Source organism: Melozone crissalis, unplaced genomic scaffold (genome assembly GCF_028551555.1).
Source record: "Melozone crissalis strain CALT ecotype California unplaced genomic scaffold, PUWL_Pcris_2 ptg000004l_1, whole genome shotgun sequence".
Classification (NCBI taxonomy): Eukaryota; Metazoa; Chordata; class Aves; order Passeriformes; family Passerellidae; genus Melozone; species Melozone crissalis.
Genome location: NW_026535782.1, coordinates 16034979 through 16055112, shown reverse-complemented (window position 1 = coordinate 16055112; position 20134 = coordinate 16034979). Strand labels below are relative to the sequence as shown.

General features: G+C 40.2%; 1 protein-coding gene across 7 annotated transcripts in view; it reads right to left on the bottom strand.

The window, feature by feature from the left end:
• The window catches only part of LOC128939370 (ankyrin repeat domain-containing protein 26-like), a 47397-nt gene extending 27622 nt beyond the window's left edge, over positions 1 to 19775 (bottom strand). For 2 of the 7 annotated variants that reach the window (XM_054280287.1, XM_054280305.1), the window contains exons 1-17: positions 19413 to 19775; positions 17569 to 17683; positions 17159 to 17332; positions 16933 to 17039; positions 16284 to 16421; positions 15368 to 15519; positions 12452 to 12502; positions 9630 to 9663; positions 9479 to 9551; positions 8210 to 8270; positions 6861 to 7870; positions 6218 to 6347; positions 4640 to 4701; positions 3427 to 3538; positions 1905 to 1933; positions 1738 to 1804; positions 1609 to 1653 (exon numbers count right to left, since the gene is read on the bottom strand). In XM_054280287.1, the coding sequence (XP_054136262.1) occupies positions 1609 to 1653; positions 1738 to 1804; positions 1905 to 1933; positions 3427 to 3538; positions 4640 to 4701; positions 6218 to 6347; positions 6861 to 7870; positions 8210 to 8270; positions 9479 to 9551; positions 9630 to 9663; positions 12452 to 12502; positions 15368 to 15519; positions 16284 to 16421; positions 16933 to 17039; positions 17159 to 17332; positions 17569 to 17683; positions 19413 to 19615 (2563 nt within the window). In that variant the 5' untranslated portion in view covers positions 19616 to 19775. Of the gene's footprint in view, positions 1 to 1608; positions 1654 to 1737; positions 1805 to 1904; positions 1934 to 3426; positions 3539 to 4639; positions 4702 to 6217; positions 6348 to 6860; positions 7871 to 8209; positions 8271 to 9478; positions 9552 to 9629; positions 9664 to 12451; positions 12503 to 15367; positions 15520 to 16283; positions 16422 to 16932; positions 17040 to 17158; positions 17333 to 17568; positions 17684 to 19412 lie in introns of those variants that run through there. The other 5 variants (XM_054280294.1, XM_054280331.1, XM_054280313.1 and 2 more) reach the window with 5 other exon arrangements.
• Between the last annotated feature and the right edge of the window lie 359 nt (positions 19776 to 20134).

The window sequence follows — 20134 nt, the reverse complement described above, 5'->3', positions numbered from 1 at the left end:
CCTTATCTGTTGCCAAATGGAAAATTGAAAGACAGACTTGTGTAATGCTGAGAAACAATCCATGATCTGAACACTTTTCTTATATTGTTGAAAACTGGATTCCACTCTTCCCTCTCTCAGAATTTCTATATAATATGGGCAGGTCACAAACTTCTCAGATGTATTCACTCAGTCTGGCAGCCTACCCTGAATCTCTGTTACACCAGAGAGCTGCACTCCAGATAATCCCAGACACAATCTAGAAACAGCACCTCACTGTCATTGTTCTTGTGGAAGTCATATTGTACACTTTCAAGTGAGAAGCTTTCAGAAAAAAATGAGTCTTAGCAACTCAATTGGGGAATCTAAAAACAAGAGATGGAGGATTTTCACCCTTATCACTCTGCACCCCCTGTCTTGCTCCATAAGGTCATGGATTCTATACAATAGTATTTCTATATACAAAGCTTCACTGCTAAAGAGGGACACAATATCCTTCCTACAAAAAAATGAGCAAGACTGAGAAAAATACATAGGTATCATCATAAAAACACAAAAGGGCACAACCTCACTTCTTGGCATCTTTGCTTTAGGTGAACACTTTTGCAAGCCTTGCTTAAAGAGTTCTTCACATTTGATACAAGCTCAGAGTTGCAACTTTATGTCCAAACTCCTCAGTCAGCCAAAGGTCTCCAGAGGTCAATTCTGACCCCAAGTTACACAGTGTGAAGTAACAACCTTTTCCTCCCATCTCACTGCTAGGTAAAATTTCTGAGATTTTTTGTAGATTTGATTGTTGGATATTTCATACAAGGCATTACACAACAGTCATTAGTGGATTGACAGCACTTCTTTCACAGGGTTGCTATGATGATCTCTTGATGACTGATGCATTTCAGATAGTCTGATAAATACTAAAGACAATAATAACAGCAATAATTAGGGATAATGTTCTACAAGGAACACAGGCATTTTCCCTTTTCCTTGTTTTTCAGCAAGAGGAGCTTTAGACTTTACTCATGCTTATAGATATCCCAATACCAAGCTGTTTGCTGGTACAGATGAAGGCTCCAGCCAGCAGTAAAACCAGACAGATGCTGGTGGCCAAGGAATATCTGCAGGTAGCACCACAGAAATTACTATGCAGAGGGTATTCTAAGTTATCACTATCAAGACAGCTGTAATCAAAAGCAACTCTAACTCCCATTTAGTCTTGCTCATCAGAGAAGTTTTCAACAGCAACTATGTTGAGTTTGAAGTCTCCGTCTTCAAGAAAGATTTTAGGATCTTTGGAGCCCATAAGATCTGTTTCATATAATGTTTAACCAATCTTGAAATTTCTGTGTAACTGGCAGAGAGAAAGGGAAAAGGCAGGAAAGACACAAGGCATCAATGTTCCTCCACCTGCAGGACTGCCTGAGAAGGGGAATGACAACATGTACACTGGAGGAAGCCATCATCATGGAAGAGTAGACTGTAGGAGGGAGCAAACATGTACAGGTACATATTTCACTAGTCCTTCTGCTTCCAGAACACCTTGTTAGCACCATTAACTTAAAATTAAGAAAGATTTGCGATTACAATGTGTCTGTCCATGAAAGAACATGACAAAGAGACGGTCATGAATACCTTCAATATCCTCAACATCTTCTATATCAAATTCCTGCAATAGATCTGCAAAACATAAAACAGATGCCTTATTAAATACCCCTATAAGATTATGAAGCTAAATCCAGAACCACTTAAGGCAAATATTACCTGATTTCTGCTGCCTGTTTTCATGAGAAGTTTTGTTCATTTCCAAAGAAGAAATGGGAGTCTTCAGCTATGAAAGAGAATTCAGTGTTAAAACATCAAATTCAAAGCAACTACTAACTATTTAATGAGCAGAATAAGTAGTCAGTCTTACATGAAGAAATACTTACCTGTGAATTGTTGGGTTTCTCCAAAAAGCCTGGAAGTGAAAAATATTTTGGGAAATGTTATTTTTTTAAATTGTGGGTACATTTTACTCCATTCAATATCAGTAGTTTCTACAACTAAGTATTAGTCACAAGCATTATTTCATCAAGACTACAATACTGAACATTCCGTTTACCTCATCATGCAGCATGTGTCTTAGTATGCAAGAAAAGAACAATGCACACTTCCCATCATACACCTTGGATTTAAAAAATTATTATCACAGAACTAGGACATTATAGGTGAAGCAGTAAAGTCATGCTTGTTAACAGAACAAGATTAAAATATTTAGTCCTTTTGAGGAGTTGAATCCTGCTTTCTAAAAGGATTATTTCAAAAGCCAAAGCTGGTCTGCTGCAATAAATGATCATCAAATAGCCCTATGACTGTGATTATTCTACAAGTGCTTAATATTGAGGAGCATTTTCTTTTCCATTGATGGAACTAAGAAAGCATGGGTGCAGACAGAGAAACCTCATATATGTCTAACAAGGTAAAATCAAGGCAGTGCTCATCAGATTGTTGTGGTTTAGCTTGCAGGGGAACAACAGAAACAAATGTTGTCTGGTTTTAATCTACATTTATAGTATAGTTCCAAATATTTTTTAAAATTTTGTTCAACATTAAATAATTTCCAAACCCACACAATCCCACCTATACTTCTCAAATCCTCCGCTTAAGTCATGTTATGGTTTGAGTCCTCTCACTAAAGAAGTATATGAAAGGATACTTAGAATTATTAAGAATGGCTCCATGGCAAGAATTCTATATTTAAATAAAATTGTTCATACTTTATATTTTAAAAAATCCAAACCAGCATTAAAAAAACAAACAGTATTCAATTTCAGTAAACCTGGTGGTCCAGCAGTGTGGAAAGACCTTAGAAAGATCACCATAACCACCTCTCACCATCTTTTCACACTAATCCTAAACCTGTTTTAGTAGAATTCTTGTCTAAGCAGAATTCCATGACAAACAGTTAACTACATTTGAAACTCTTGGAAGCTTGTAAAGTTTTGCTCAAGGCACTCAAGAGACAGTGTCACGAACTCCAGGCAGAAATCCTCAGCAAAAATCCCTGTACTTGTAGTCCTACTTTAGCTCCTAGGCAAAGCACAACATAAAGTTATCAAAATGCTATCAAAGGTTAAGCTAGGGGCAACAAAAATGCTAAGCCAGATCACAGCTGTCTTCTGCTGCATTATCATCTAAGAATGGTCAGTCCTAATAGACATACACTGTCATCACTATGAAACAAGAACCTGAACTAGATACTCACTGGAGGAACACAAGTAATGCAAAGAATTTCCTTTACAAACTGGCCAGCAAGTGCTATGATTACTGGCATTAGTTAACAAACAATAAGAACTTCATTGGTATGGTTCACACTCATATCGTGACAGCATTTCTAGGACAGACACTGATAAAAGTTTACTGTAAGCTTATAAATGCTTACAGACAAACACTAGCCCACCAGGAAATTACCATTGTCACTTTCCCCTGAAACAAATTGGGAGCATGCTCCATGTCTCTCTGCAGCTGGGAGCAGCACACTACATGGCATCTTATCTGGCATTTCGGAATCCGCCTGTGTAACCTAAAACACGTGAATGAAAATTAGTACAAATGCATTTTCAATTCTATTCTATATTATAAGTTCCTGCTAAACCAATTCATGTAGCACGGTATCTAAGTATATTCTAGATACAAAAATGTTTTTTAAGGCTCTTGGCAAGAATCCATCAGAACACAGTATATTGGAAAATCACACCAATTGTGTTTGTTTTCAGATCTTAAGCAAAAACTTCATGCCACTATTCTGCCACGCTGACAAACCTTGACAGACTGGATAACCACAAAGAAGAATTAACATGGTAACTCAAGATACAGGTTGTGAACCAACAGCTACATGTCTGCAGTGGTCCAACATTAGTCCTGAACTTGTATATGACATTCAAGCTGGTACTGACATTCCCTGCAGCAGGGAATGAACACAGTGCTGCTCTCAATTGCAAGAGCCATTTAGATTGAACAAAGATTAGCAAGGCAGAGCTTAAAATTACCTTGAAACTAACAATGTTTGAGCCTTGTATTTTTAAGAAGGGGATGGGAAGAGTTCTTTTTTTTAAAAGAAGAACCAGAGGGACTTAGCTACAGACCTTGCTGATTGTCATGGACAGAAAAAATGAAAAAGGCAAACAGGGCCAGCATGTGCAGTGTGCCTCTGTTGAACATGATTTTAAAGAGGGCCAGAGTAACCTACAAAAGGTGGAGAGGATCTGTTCAGAAGCAGCAAGCCATCTAGCTTGTAGAGCCCAAGGGCAACAGCTAACCAGGTCAGCAGACTGGGGCAGTATGGTGAAAAAGCAATAATCCTGCCAGCCTCTGCAAAAAGGTCAGAATATTTTAAGCAGCAAGGAACTTCACTGTTTCAGGACTATACTAGAACCCAAACTCAGCCAGTTGCTGTGACCCAAGCCATTAGCTCACCCTAACTTCATCCCAATCCTAACTGAGCAGCTGGCCTACAGCAGAATTATTTCAAGGGCCCCCAGTTACAAATACACAGCACAAGGAAGAAAAGAGGAAATAAGCCTTATCAACAGTAGTGTCCAAATGAAAAGGAAGCTCTCAAGTGATTCTGGATCTTTCTTCTACTTCCTGCAGTGGAAACCCTTGTGTCCTTCACAAAAAGTACCTCGGAATCCCAGGGAGATTCAGCATCTTCCTCTTGCTCTGCTCCCACTGTTGGAAGGGCACCTACAAATAAGGTAAGAAGTGAGATACTTGAGTGTTTGTACATCCAAAGATGCAGGTTCCACTGATGAGGACAAACTAAGAAGCAAGTTTTATTCAAGCGCTTCTTCCCACCCAGACACATCATGTTATCTCCTTTACACTTCCAGTTTCTTTTGCTTCCTTTCTATCAGAAGATAGCTATGCACAACAGCTAGCAAAGCTACAGGCAATATCCAACATACTTGGGTAACGTTCAGGAAGATACTTCAGTATCCTGCAGTTCTGCTCTATACAGAGTTAAGGTCTCCAGCCTACAGCTCCAAAATTTGGCATTTGCTATCACTTTCCATTGTACAGGGGGTACCACAGAAACACTATCCAAAACCTCCTCACACTAACATGCACAAAGTCACCAAGAAACAATCCTCCCTTTGTTGTGCTACTAGGAAAGATCTTCCCTGACAGAGTTGTTACCTGGCCCCTTCCCAGAAGCTACACACCTAAGCATTGCCATTTAAAAATTGAGGCTCACACCTCAAACACTTAACCTAAACACACAAAAGCCATTTCTGTCTTGGGGGTGTGGAATTAAAATCCAAACCTCTTCCCTACAATTTTAAGGGTCAGTCTCAGGGGGTTACTAGCCAGATTTTACAATCGTATTTCTATTTGAAGCTACTCCATTAGGAAAAATTGATTCAGGATTCAATTGTGTGAGCACACACACACAAAGCAGGAGCAAGAACCTGGATGTCTGTGAGGGCACCCAACCCAGAAGAGGCAACTGCTGGTTCCAAGCTGAACTCTGACTACTTACACTATGCCAGATACATACTTACAGTAAACACATAAAAGTAGATGAGCAGGTACAGGCACAACACTACAGCAGGTTCTGCCAGTGCCCCCTGTGCAGCATCTGAGCAGCAGCTACACATGCTCTAGTAACATCTCTGGAGACAGACAATGGAAATGGTGCTTTGTCTTCCCACTGTCAGACCTCAGGTAAGTACCAAAGTGCTCTACTTTGACTAGGCTGGTAATGTTTCCAAGCACACATATGTGGTGCTGGAGAGACCTTCTACATTTTGAAACTGGACAAGGTGAGGCACTGAACAGCTTTCTCTCAGCTTGACTCAAATCCTTCCCTGGCTTCAGCCAAGAGCAATTACAGCCATTCAGTGTGACAGTACTTGTGATAAAAGGGAATACTGTTGTCACTCAAGACCTTTCAGACCTCCTTCTCTTTGTTATCTGTGCATTTTGTTCACATCACTTCAGGAAGAACATAGCAACAAGTCAAGCATGGCACTTGCTTCGTATTGCATTGCTTCATGCCCAATGCTACAATTTCAGTTCTTTAAGAATGAATGAAAAGCAATACAATCTGCTTTCCTTCTCTGCCAGTGCCCACTGGGACTCACAGGAAAGAGAAAATTTTGCTATTGTAGGAGACAATCACCATTTTAGCTCATTTATGATGCATTAATATTTGTAGAGGAAGAACTTGGGTCAGGATTTACAAAGTCATTTCTCTCACCAGAATTGTCCTTTGAAGCTTTGTGGACTTCATGCCTATCATTACAAACAGAATTTTTCACATTCTTAGCAACTGTAATTTGTAGCTTTTTGCCAGCATCCTCCTTCTCTTCATGTTCAGATGATTCTTCCTAAAAGAGACCAACCAAAACAGCTGAAAAGAACAGTAACACCCATTATCTTTGCTGTACCTCCATAAGCAATTCCTCATGTCAGTCTAACTCCAGCTTCATTTAAGCTCCAACATTCCAGAGCATATTTCTTTTTTTCCTCTACTTTGCTCCATGCAAAGTCATTAGTTTCCTGCTCTCAATCTTATACAAAATTCTTTTTGTTTCCTCACTTTCAGCTATCATAACATGAATTTTCCTAAATGGTAGTAAAACTTCACAGATAAAAGCTGTAACATAGAACTTAGAAAAATCTAACTGATTCCAGAGTGTACTGCCTATTCTTTTTCCATACTATAATGTATTACCACACCATAGCAAAGAAACTGTAAGACACTAACATCAAAAATGGATGATCAAAAGATGGATATATGTGAAAAATAAGTATTATGAGAAATCTGATTTAGTATGTGTTTCTTACTTATCTGACCCTTAGAAAATACCCTTGTGATTGAATCATCCTTATAAACTTACTTCGCTGCTTGAATGAAATGCTGCTCTCAAATTTTCTTCTGGCTTATTTAAGTGCAAAATTTCACCTTCTTTTTTCAGTGGTTTATAGACTTTATTGTCTACTCCTTCATATTCCTCTTCTTCAGTATCTTCACCATCCACATGTTCAAGTATGACAGACGTTGGTCTTTCCCTTTCAGGTCCCGAGGATTTTTCTGCTAACCAAGAATTATTGTCACTTTCAGAGCCATCACTGAAGTTTGGCCTTTTCTCCTTAACAGCACAACTATCTGAGAGAGGCTGAGGTATCTCTTTTTTCCAGTCTGTCCCTTCAGAGTTTGGAAAACAGGAGTCAGTGTTTCTGTGAAATTTCTCCTCAATCATGCTTTTTCTGTTGCAGCTTTCTTGAATATCTTGCAGATTATTTAGATTTTGAAAGACAGCTTGTTTAGGTACTGACTTGCAAGATATTTCATTATTCATGACCTTTGGAGAAACTGCTGTTATATTTTCTTGAAACCTTTCACAAGACCCAGCTATGAAAGACACAGGAGTATCAACAGATTCCTCCAGCTTTTCATCATGCTCTTTATTTATTTCATCATCATCACAGACATTTCCTGTTCCACATTGAGCATCCCCTTCATACTTGGCTTTACTCAAATACTCTAATTTCTGATTAATTTCCCCTTTAGGTTCTGTTTTCTCCTCTTCCAGTATTTCGTTAGACTGAGTTTCTTCATCCTTCAACTCCTCCTCCTCCTTTTCATCTTCAGTAAAATCTTCATCATCATCTTCTTCCTCCTCCTCCTCATAATCTTCATCACCATCTTCATTGTCATTTTCATCCTCTTCTTCTTCTTCCTCCTCCTCCTCCAATTCTTCTTCATCCAGGTTGCTTGCAGCTGAGACATCTTGATTAAACAATTCTTCACTGTCCCCTTTATTCACATTTGCACCTGATGGGATTCTTTGTTTGAGACTTTTCTTTGGTGACTTAGGACTTTCAATTCTAGAACCACCACCATCATCTTAAAGTACAAAAAAAAAAAGAAAAATGCATGTAAACAGAAAGAATTAGGTAAACAGTAATAGGGATGTTTTCAGATTAATGTACAAGAGAGGAGCCATTTGGGAATGTCTAGAAATAGAGAGGTTGGGCAGGATGGAGGATGAACTTGATGAAGGAAAGGGGCTTAAGAGGTGATTAATATCTTCATTTTAATGACTTATTTTATTCTGAATTATTCAGTACCATGTTTGCAAAGTGCTACTTTTATCATTTACTATTAAAAAAAAAAAAAAAAACCTACTTAGCAAGTCTACCTTATATATCAATACATCATTCAACCTTTTGCAAATTAACTTACTGTTTTTCCTGAACTGCTGTGATGCATTCATTAACAGTGTCAGGTTTGGCTTCTGCAGCTTCTGTAAATGAAGATTTAAGATTTTTTTTAACAGTAACAACAACAAATCCTTTGTTCACATCAAATCTTGAACAGTAAATACATTCACTGTCCTTATGATAATGCTGGCTCCACCCTACACTTCTAACTACACAAACACTCCTCTCATATCTAATTCAGTAGGTAAGTGCAGGCACACTTCTGCAAATTGTTTCCAAAAATGCTTACGTGCATAACTGTTCTAAAAATCTGTTTCTAACATGTGCAATATATAAGTAAAATTCAATTATATTTAGAAGTGCATTTTCAGGATGCTTACTTGCAAATGTACACAAGGTAACTGTTAACATCCCCATACTTAATGCATAAATTTAGTCCGTGCAAGTACACTTAAAAAATACCCCTAAATTTCAAAATCATGGCAGAAAAATGTATCATTTCTATTTACATCAGTGCAAGAAAATAAAATCAAGTTAAAACTAAACATGCTTGCATCTCCAGCATTACAGAGTGGGTTGAACTACCACACTCAGGTTCTGCATCACAGCACAATGCCAATGCAACAGATGATGCTCCAGACATCACTCAGAAGTTCATAATTCTACAGATCATTAGTAAAAACAGTAGGCATAAGAGTTTGTAACTAACAAAAAGAGTACTACCCAAGCATTAAAAAAAATGAGGAAAAACATGCAGTGTGAGATCACATGCAAGTACTGAATGTCATCTTATAGAAGAAAATAGATGACCCATTTGAGTAACTCATCTGCTCATTGAGTACTCTTGAGGAACCTGCTGAGGAAAGGAGAACTAGGTGATGAGGATTTTTACAGATCTTGATAAATAAATGTCCTTTATCACTTAGGAATCTATCCCCAAATTTACAGAAAACAATAACAATGGTTGGACAAGAACAGGATAGGTTATTATAATAACTTACAAATTTTTGAAGTCTGCAAATCTGACTCACATGAACAAGAAAAAAATATAAAACTATGTGGTTATCTTGTCATCTACTGCTTTTTGGCTTCAAATTACAAATCTACTGCACACTCTGTCACAGCTACAGGTCCTTTAGGAAGAAGTTACAGCAGAAGGAAGGCTGGTAGGCCAGAGATTACTTTAAAGAGAAAATAATATTGGCTAGAGCTGCAGTTTCTTTCAGTTCCAAAGAATTTGCCTTCAAAGCCCTTATTTTTACAGGATATTTTTCCTGTAAATGCACCATACCTTGGGGGTAAAATCAAGTTCCTCTTCCTCAGAGGTATGCCAACTGTCATCGCTCCCCTCTTTCTCAGAGCTTCTTTAAAAGCAAAGCAAAATGAGTACCGTGTCTCTCAAGTCATTCCTCAGGTAAGTGTTATTATTTTTAAAGTCTCACCTTATTGAGTCTCCTTGGGAGAAGTCATCTATTGCTGTTCAAACATTAATCAACATGTTGAAATTAAAATTAGCATGCTAAAAATTAACCATTTAAAAATTAAATATTTTACATGGACAACTTTGCACATCATAATAAATGACACTTTGGGTAGTAAATTCAGTACAAGGTGGCATAAACGACTGCATTTCCAAAACAAAATTGCATCTTCAAACAACACTGAATTTTAAAAAAATAAAAAAGGAAATAAAAAGACCAGAGCTATATCTCTTTTGGAGTCTTATACCTAGAAGTTTAAAAAGCATAGAAATACCCCTAAACTTAAAAAAAAGAAAAAAAAAAGCATAACATTATATACTACATTAGTAAACAATTAACAAAATGGTGGTAGTTTAGGAAGACATTAAGACTTCCAAAGTCCTCATCTTGCACACAAGTACACACCACATGCAGAGATTTATTATTTTATGCAGCATTATGTCTAACATTATGCTAACATTACACTATCAGCTGCTCTACCCAGATATAGATTGTTTTGCAAAGGTAATGAAAATCAAACTCTAAAGCTCAAGTAGAAGAATCACCAACACTTCTGTACACTGCAGCGAAAAGGGAATTCAGCAGACACAAGTGGCAAACCCAGGGCACTCTATAGGACACTCCAAGCTTTTATCAGTGTTACAAACACGACTTGCACGTAGGGTAATAGGATAAATAAGGTCAGAAGGAACCTCAGGAAGTCTCTTAGCCAGCCTTCTCAAAGCAGGCTCAGTTATGAGGTCAGAGAAGGTTGTTCAGGGCTTTATCCAGTCTGGTCTTAAACACTTCCAAGGAGGGAGACTGTACAGCCTCTCTGTTTTACTGTTCCCACATCCAATTTGAAACTATTTTGTTGCCATTTATGCCTCTCATATCTCTGCCTCCTGTCAATGTACCACTGGGAAGCACCTGGCTTTGTCTTCTCCCACATACTAGAAGCTGCTGCTAGGTCCCCTGCAAATTCACTTCTCTAGGCTTAAAAATTACAGTTTCTTCAACCTGTCCTCAAAGGGCAAATACTCCTGTCCCTGATGAATCTGATGGCTTTCCACTGAGCTTGCTCAATTTTGAAAGACAAATCTCTCTTGAACTGGAGGCTCAAATTACACCTAGAGCACTGGACATAATCCAGAGAGTGCCAAGTAGAGGTGGATAATCACCTTCCTCAATCTCTTGGCTATGCTGCTCTTAATACAACTCAGGACACTGTTGTCAGGGCACCCTGCTGCTGGCTCATTCTCAGCTCACTCTGCCAAGACCCATCAGGCTTCCTCAGCAAGGCATCTCTCCTGCCAGGCAGTGCCAGCATGCTTTTAGCAAGGGGTTGTTCTTTTCCATGTGCAGATTTTCCATTTGCCCAGGCTGAATTTTGCTAGAAAGGCCTGAGAGTTCATTTACACAGTATGTCAGAGTAAATGCCTCTCAATGACAGCATTGCCCTGAAGTGCATCCACTGATCCTCCCAACTCAGGGCTATTTGCAAACTTGGTGAGAGTGCACTCCAGCATATCACTGATCCACTAAAGAAACCTGACCTCTAGGAATCCAGCTTCAAGAGTCCTAGAACCTTCTCAACTATCAACAGCTCAGATCATATAAAAGGGCTCTTCAATTCCCAAAACAGAAGGGGAAAACAAACATAACTTCCACAACTTCCAATAGTACCTATTTCGGCATTTCTCAATTCTTGATAACTAATTCTTGTCAACTATCATAACAACCAATCCAAGGTCTTAGGCAGAATCATTAAAGGGAAAAGAAAACAAAGGCATATCATCTGCCTGAAGACATCTCCTCCACTAGCAGTAAACACAAAAGAGCATGGGAATTTTGTCTGTTTTAAGGACAGGGTACGAGTAGAAATGTTCATGAGTACATCTCCAGACCTGCACTGGGCTTTTGGACAACGAAATACAGTGTGCATGCCATGTAGAGAAAGCCTAGAAGCTGAAACAAGGACAAGCTAACAGTTAAAAATACCAACACAGTCTCTAATTTTTACTGTTTCCTTTTGTAAACACACAATATTTAAATAATATTACTTACTTGTGCATACCACAGTTCCTGTTAATTCAATCAGTACCAGCAGTCTAACCTACCTGCTAATTTCCCAAGCTGAGTAAAAATGCCTCCACCAGTGTGGAGCAGTGAGTTATCATGCCTGATGGGTGACTTCAATTATATTTTCAATTAGTACTCAAGTAATCAAATGAGCTGAGTAAGTTTTCTGAAATTTTGCTGCCAATGAATAGATTAGCTCAGTTGGGTAGAGCCAGTCACTTAAGAGCTGGAGGTGATGATCTTTGTGGGTCCCTTCTAACTCCAAATATTCTGTCATCCTGTAAACAGTGACTTTAAGCAGTGATCAAGAACAAGTTACATTGTCCCTTAGAAGGCAAGAGACAAAGTTCATGAGTTACCTCTCAGACAGAACTCTGATTACAGCAGAAATGGGATCTAGAAAAGCATCTAGAAAAGCAGTCTCTGGGGATTGCTTGTTTCCACTTTAATTCAAGCCCATTTCCATTTCAGAGTAAAAGAAGGGCGTACTGAAAAAAAGATTTACTATCACGAATGACACAAAGCAAACACTAAATTCAATAATAAAGAACAAGGCAAAACATGCAAACAAACAAAAACCACACAAAGCCTGCTCTCAAATGTAGTTCATAAAACCAGAACCATCAAAATAGGAGCCTCCAGGATAATAAACATCATAGATGTGTTGATATCTGTATACTGTACAACAGATTTCATATTCTAAATGCTACTGCACAAAATACCTTTCCTTGATTTTCCTGTTCTTGATGTCTGGTTAGGAGATTGTTGCATTTCTATATCCATTTAGGAAAAGGCATGGAAAGGACAGATGGAACAATGACATCAGAATAAACTGAAATTTGCAGAAACTTGAAAAACATAAGCAGTACATCAAAACAGCTACAGCAATGGGAGAACACACTGTGACTATCAGCCTATTCTACAGTTAGAAGTGCTGGAAACAACCCAACCAGAGTCTAAAGAACTCTGCTCTCAAGGGACAGAGTCAAAGAGTAACTTAATGTACTTGCTCCATGTAAAACACCCATATTTCAGTATTTTGAAACACTGAAACATATTTTCAGAAGTATACTCTCCTGACAACTTTGTATTTCCCTCAACTCGACTACTTGTCTAGCAGAGATGCTAATTCAATTTCTTCGTGGTTGTAGAGTGCCTTACTCATACAGCACACAAAAGTCCTTATTCTAAGCATCTCAAAAATCCATATGTGTCAAGAACCAAACTCTGGAGACTATCCAGAAGTTTCAAGGAAATCTTGGCTCCCTGTACTCAGACCAGCATGCAACTTTGAGACATGATGTTATTTACACACACTCATCTTAAGTTACAGTTTTAGCATGTTTGTTATCCCTTGCTAAAATAGAAACCCAGTAACTTGTTGCCTTAAACCAGCTTATCTTAAAAGTTGTGTCAGTTGGTGCCTGATACAAACATAGGCCACTTCTACCTCAGTTTGAAGAGTCCTGCTTTCATTCATTTGACCATGCTGAACCACTCAGACATGACAAGAGAGCAGCATGTTCCCCCAGGGCTACAGAGCAGGCCACAAATGGACCAGAATGGGTGCATTGACTGGTGTATCACACATGTGTCTGTGTGTGTACATGACTGTGTGTTGTGGAACAGAAGATGCATAAATCACTATGCATTTGCTCTACTCATCCCACCTAGTAAAATGCAAGAATTCATTCTGTGATTGCAGCTAACTGACACCAAATTCCTTCATGATGCCCTATTTGTGTCAGAACAGAAGGGAGACCTGCTTCTATCGACTTTACCACAGGGAAGGAATGCACTTGTATCAAAACAAGATACATTTAAAGAGTTAAGAAAGGACTGCATGATGGTTTCTCATGTCTTTTACATTTCTCAGCTTTCTGAAGGGATAATACAGGACAGCTATTACTGAACTTGGGAGACAGAAATCTGGATTCTTTTCAAAGAGCTCTATGATGGAAACCCAACAGTTTCCATAGGGACCCAGGAACATGAAAGGAACAACACATCACACAGTATTCATATAAACAAAAGTCAACTTTTGAAGTAGGCTGAATTACTCACTAGAGGAGAGTATTTTGAAAAATATTCAACAGGTGCAAAATCAGCAAAAGGAACAAAGACAACACTGAAGATCCCAGAAAAATTGTACAGAAGAGCAACAGAAACAAAATTAATTCCAAAATAGGTTTCTCTGTTCTCCTGAGATCATTCCAAGTTCTCCTCTAACAGAGGCTTCAAAGTCTGTTACTGCAGCATATGAGAAGAACTCTCATGGTACAGGACCTGTACTTTTTGTGGGCAAGTTAGAGACTGCAGAATTAATGCAGGTGAATATTTTCTTTATGTTACTAATATCTAAGAGACAGTAACAGTGTGCGCTGTTTGGGCAAAAGCAACAAACCACCTGTACCAAAATCTTTAAAGAACAAAAAAATCTCTGCAAACTATCAAGAAACTTTCCAAATCTCTGACTAGGTCAAATCAAGGGTTCCTAAGTGAAAGCAACAAAGCCTGACTCTGAAGTAAATTCCTGTATCTAGGAAAGGTCAGTGAGGAAGAATATCCCATATTTTGCTCTTTTTTTCTAGACATATTTAAAAATGGAGTAAAGAAGTGTATTTAAAGGAATAATGAATTGTGTTTGAGCAGCGTCTTCTGTCCATTTGCCACACAGTACCAAAGTAACGCCCCTAAAAATTCAGAAAGAATAAAATCTCCCACTTGTAGGGCTTGAAATGTAAAGAACAAGACAAACTATTTCATTTATACTAAGGCATTCATTTTCTAAGATTCCTCTAGGACTCTGAGCTCATAACCATAGGCTGAATTTTTAAAACTCACTGAAGGAGTTAATTTTTTCATCACAAGGCAATTTATGTTTTCTGGATCACAAGGTAATAACTATTTCCTTTAAAAAAATCATAAAAATTACTGAAAGTGGAAGAAAAGCATTATTTTTATTGTAAATCAAACTATGCTCTAGCCAACACAGCATTCACAGACACTGCAATGTTATTGCCAACAAAGTTACTTTTCCAATATAATATTTGCTAAGTGTGTCTCTACAGCACCTACATGGAAACAGCTATAACTGATTTTGAGAAACAGGACATGCAAAAAGGACCTTAGTGCAGATGGAACTATTAAGATTAAAATGAAGACACAAACTCCATGAAAATCAACAAGACACATACCTTTCTGCTCATTTCTCTGTTGCTTCCCAAGTACAGAAAGAGGAACAACTACTCAGGTAGAACCACTGCTTTTGTAACTGGATTTTCACAATCTGAGTTGCCATCTCTAGGTAAAAGTATACACTTGAAATGTAAACACTTTTGCCTAGTTCCTTCCCTATCCTCCTCTCTCTCTTAAGGAAAACCCAAATAGGTGGACAGTCTGACAGACAGAAAGTAACAGCCCTAAGAAGTGAATACAGAGTGCAAACCAATGCTTTCACAGCCTGACAAGCAGCACTTCCAACTATCATCAAATAAGCACATTGACAAAGCTAGTGCTACTCCATCTGATGCCTCCACTAAAGCCAATGGTGAACACAGTAAGCACTAAGAACACAAACCCACTAAAAAAGCCACACTGATTCTCCTTATGAGCTACTCCCTGGTGAAGGGTCTTACCTCCTCTGTCCACAGCAGGTGCTCCCAACGTGAAGCCAGCAGCTGCTGCCCTGTGTGGAGTGCCAAGTGCTGTGATGCCTCGTGCACCACCACCTGCAGAAGTTTCTCCTGTGTTTTCCCAGTCCGCATATTCTGCCAGTTGTTTGCTAAGACTGTACAGAAAAGAGAGGAAATGCATTAGGTAAAAAATAATCCTGTACCAGCACATACCATTTAATAGAAGAGTTAACAGCCAGTACTTATCCAACCTATTCTTATCCCATCCACAGCCATTTAGATTTATATGCATTTACTGTGTGACTATTACACACATCAATATTCATTACAGCCATGTTCACTCTATGGCCATATTCAAACCAAAGAAGGTATTAACTCTTGCTTGGTACCTGTCAAGCTTCACCTCTGGAAAACTGTGGGATACAGATATATTTTAAAGTTTATATTGAGCAAACGTGAGCTTGGTAATAAAACTTGAAATCTAACAGAGAACTCTGGGTAAAAATTTTCCTCAACTTCCAAGTTCACACTAGACACTGGAATGATACATATTAGAAGACAGGAGGACATGACCACAAGCTGTGCTGGGGAAGGTTAAACTGGATATTAGGAAAAATTACTTCAGGGAAAGGGTTATCAGGCATTATAACAGACTGACCAGTGAAGCTGTTGAGTCACCAGCTGTGGAGGTATTTGAAAGATGTTGTAGATTGGCACTTAGGGATGTGGTTTAGTGGTGGGCTTGGCAGTGTTAGGTTGATTCTTAGGGGCCTTTTCCAATTTAAATGATTCTATGAAGACATCACTGAGAGCACCTTCAACACAAGTCTCAGCACACTATTAAACAAACCTTGGTGCTGTTATCAAAAACCATACTGATAACTGACAACTTACTCTAATGATACAGTTTAAAATTTACCTAGAATATCCATGAATAACAGCATAATCCTCAGCTGTCCATCCATTAGTGTCTTTATGGGAAACATCAGCACCATACCGAAGAAGAACCTTTATCACATTAAGCTCTCCACCAGAAGCAGCAGTCATAAGAGGGGTTCTGAAGGATCCAAGAAATATGATATGAAATAGATTGCTTTACAGTCACCAGAAATATTTTTGTTTCTGTTTGCCCTCAAAAAAGTGTACTTTAAAATGAACAAAAGAAAAAGCATTTTTCATTAAGATAAACAATAAAATGGGAGAGGTCTCAAAACAATTAAATGTTTAATCTTAAAACAAAGCTTTCACACACACAATACTTAGAAATTCTACTACTATGCAGGAGATGACTTTTCAATGTGAGGGAATGCCACTGAGCCAGTGGCAGGCTTCCTTCCTGCCAGAAAGGCCATCACACAGAGTAACATTTTGCAATCCTCAATGTGGAAAGCATCGAATGAGATACAACAGCAATCGCTGAAGTACAACAATCTTTCACAAGTCACACAGAAGTAACTGCTTCTGTGGGGCTCCTTGTTCTATATTTTTTTCAAACCTCACTCCCATGTCTCTCTCAGGCCAAGCTGAAGAATATTAGAGACCCAAGTAAAGTTTTGACAGTCCCTCACCTTTCACACTGATCTCGAGCATGCACGTCAGCTCCTTTTTTAAGGAGAAACTCCATTATTTCTCCATGATGTTCGGAGATAGCAAGAATAAGAGGGGTACATCCCTCCTGAAAGGGCAGATAAAGTTAAAAATCAAAGTTAAAAAAACCAAAAAAACCCAACCAAACAAAACTTTATTGTGAATGCAACTTTTGGAAAGCACTTCACTAACAAATATAAAATTCACCTTATTTTGGGCATCAATATTCGCATCATGCTGAAGTAACAGCCCTGCTACAGCAGTATTGCCAGACAGAACAGCCAGGTGAAGGGCAGTGTTGCCATCAGCATCTGCCAGATTGGGGTCAGCACCATGTTCTAGCAGAATAGCCACACATTTTTCTTGCTGGCATTGCACTGCCTGGAAACAAAACACAAAAAACTTCCAGCATTTACAGTTTCACTTTATAGCAATTCCTCCATCTTCCCAATACTGGGAATTAAGAGCACCTTCAAAGATAGCTAACATATGCCCATTCCACAACAATCACAATATGCGTGATTTTACAAAAGTTCACATAAAGAATACTGAAAAATACATCATTTAGTTCAAAATCAGTAAGTCTCACTTGCAAGAATATACCATAGTCTACGTACCTTCATCAGTGGTGATCTGTTATCATTGTCAAAAAGATTTAGCTTGCACTTGTTTTCTACTAGAAATGTAACTACATCCACGTGGCCATTTGCACAAGCAAGATGCAGAGCCGTCCTAAAAATTAAATAAATTGAATTAGCACAGATAGGGATAATTTCAGGTTTTTTTGATAAACAGACATGACCACAAGTTTGACTTTGCAAATCTCAAGCTTAAGAACCCACTCCATTAGCTGCACACCAAATGCTTGGGAGTTGCTAGCAAATACCTTCCACAGCATCTGCTTAGCAAGGGGACATTTCCTTCAGTGTAGAATATAATCTGCAGAGATTCCTGTGCCCAGGCACTGCATATTGTCCTCTGTAGTGCGGGACTACACATGTGGCACAGCAACAGAGACCAAAGCCAGGGAATCTGAGCTGGCAAATCAACTTCTAAGTTTTTCTTTGATCATTCATGGGCCAGAAGTGTACTGGAGATGTTAGAGATGGATTGAATTGAAAGAATATTTCAGCTTCCCCTCACTTCGAGAACTTTTCCTTTTTCTCTAGCTTTTTTACTACTGAAGCAAAACCAAGAATATATTTTCACCAAAGTGCCTCTAACAACATGTAGCAAACCACAGAGCAGAACACTCTGATCCTGACTACAGGAAAGTTTTTTTGACTTTCCTGTAACGTTTAACTATCATAGTCATAAAAAGCCTACTACAGATTAAGTCCTCTCCAAGGAGGCAATACCGTGTTTCCACAATATATAACCAGCACAGGAAAGCTGAACTTTCTTCTTCAATTTAAAGCCTTGCCAGAAGGAAAAGCAGTCCTTCAAACCACATCATCTTAGGTCTGATGTCAATTAACCAGTCTACCTGCATATTGGTAGGTAGATCACCGTGGAAGCCTTTGCATGTGATTCCTCCTACAAATCTAGTAGGTGTTTTTAGGGCAATAAAACTAGATGAGCTTTATTGCTGCCAGAAGTCCAGCCTAGAAGCTGAGCTACTCTGCTAAAACCAGACCCTCTTCATAACATCACAAAGGATTTGACTCTGAGTCTTCTCAAAAAAGGTGATTTGCTTTTGCTTATGACAGATCACTAGGAACTACGCTGCAGCCCAGGGCTTCTCCTGAAGGTAGAACTGTGAAGTGCTTGTTGTGCTTGACTCAAACCCCCACACAACACCTGCCTGAAAGCAACAGCTTCTCCTGCAAGTCACTGACCAGATATTCCAGTCCAAGGCACTGATCAGCTGTACCAAAGCCTCAGAGCAAAAAGCTAACTGCCACCTAAAACCACACTGTGGCTTAGGCTGCCATATCACACTCAAAAAAGGCTACTATGCGTGCAGCATCAATAATCAACATATTTATTTTGCGTTATAAATCCTTCCTAACTGCAGCGCCCACCTTTCTATAAGTTGCTCCCAGCTGAAGCAGCACATCCTTCGGGCTCAGCTATTGAACCTGCAGGCTGAGCCCTCAGAGGTGCACAGAGATGGAAGCGATTACACTCAGACTTCAAAGCCTGGCTAGAGAATGGCCACAAGACTCCTCTTACAACTCTTGTTTGCCAGGCTAAGAGCTCGCTTCCACCCCCGCGCCCCTGGGCAAGGACACAGGAGTCCGGGAATGAGGGCACTGAAGAAGCCGGGTCAAAAACTGGTAAGGCCGAATTCAAGGGGTTTTTGGTAGCCCCAGCCTGATTCTCACAGCCAACCAAGGGCTGCGGCGCCCGCACTCCCACTCCGCACAGCGCCGCTGCCGCACCGCTTCTGCGCCGGGGAACCCCCGGGGCTCCTACAGCTGCCCCCGGGGCTGCCGAGACCCGCGGCTCCCGCCCTTACCGCTCCGCCTTGTCCCGCCCGTCGATGCCGTATTTCTTCAGTCCCTGCCGCATCTGGGCCAGGTCGCCGCTGGCGGCCGCGCGGTGTAGCTTGCCCAGGTCCTTCTGCCGAAGCTCGTAGGCACCGCCGAGGGAGGGAAGGGAGGCGCTGCCGGCCGGGGGCTGCCCCTTCCTCTTCCTCCCGAACCCGAAGATCCTCTTCATCTTGCAGCGGGAACGCAGGCACAGTCCCGTCTAAGGAGAGCGACGGCGGGAAGCACGGGCGAGCTGTATCATGCCTCAAGCAGGGGCAGGGGAGAGGAGCTCCCGGCACCGAGCTCGACTCGATGCGGCTCCCGCAGAGCGACCCCCGGGCGGGGCGGGACCCCCGGGCAGAGCCCGCGCCCACCGCCCCCGGCAGCCCCGTCCCACCACCCGCGCACCGCGAGCTCCGCGCAGGCGCGAGCGGGCCCGCGCAGGCGCGGCTGCGGGAGGCGGGACGTTAGGGAGGGAATAGTGGTCGGGCGGAATTAAAGTCCCGGGGCGCTCAGCGCTGTGTGGGTGCCGCTATCAGGCTTGGGTGAATGGGTGACGAAACAGACAGCAAGGATTAATGAAAGAAGAAAGGGGATGGAGCTGAGCTTCAGACATCATCTACTTACGTGCCAGATGCTGAGGAATACGTCTGGTTCAGGTAGCTGAGATCGCAAGCTGCTGACTGAGATTAAGCAGGTTAAGCTTTGG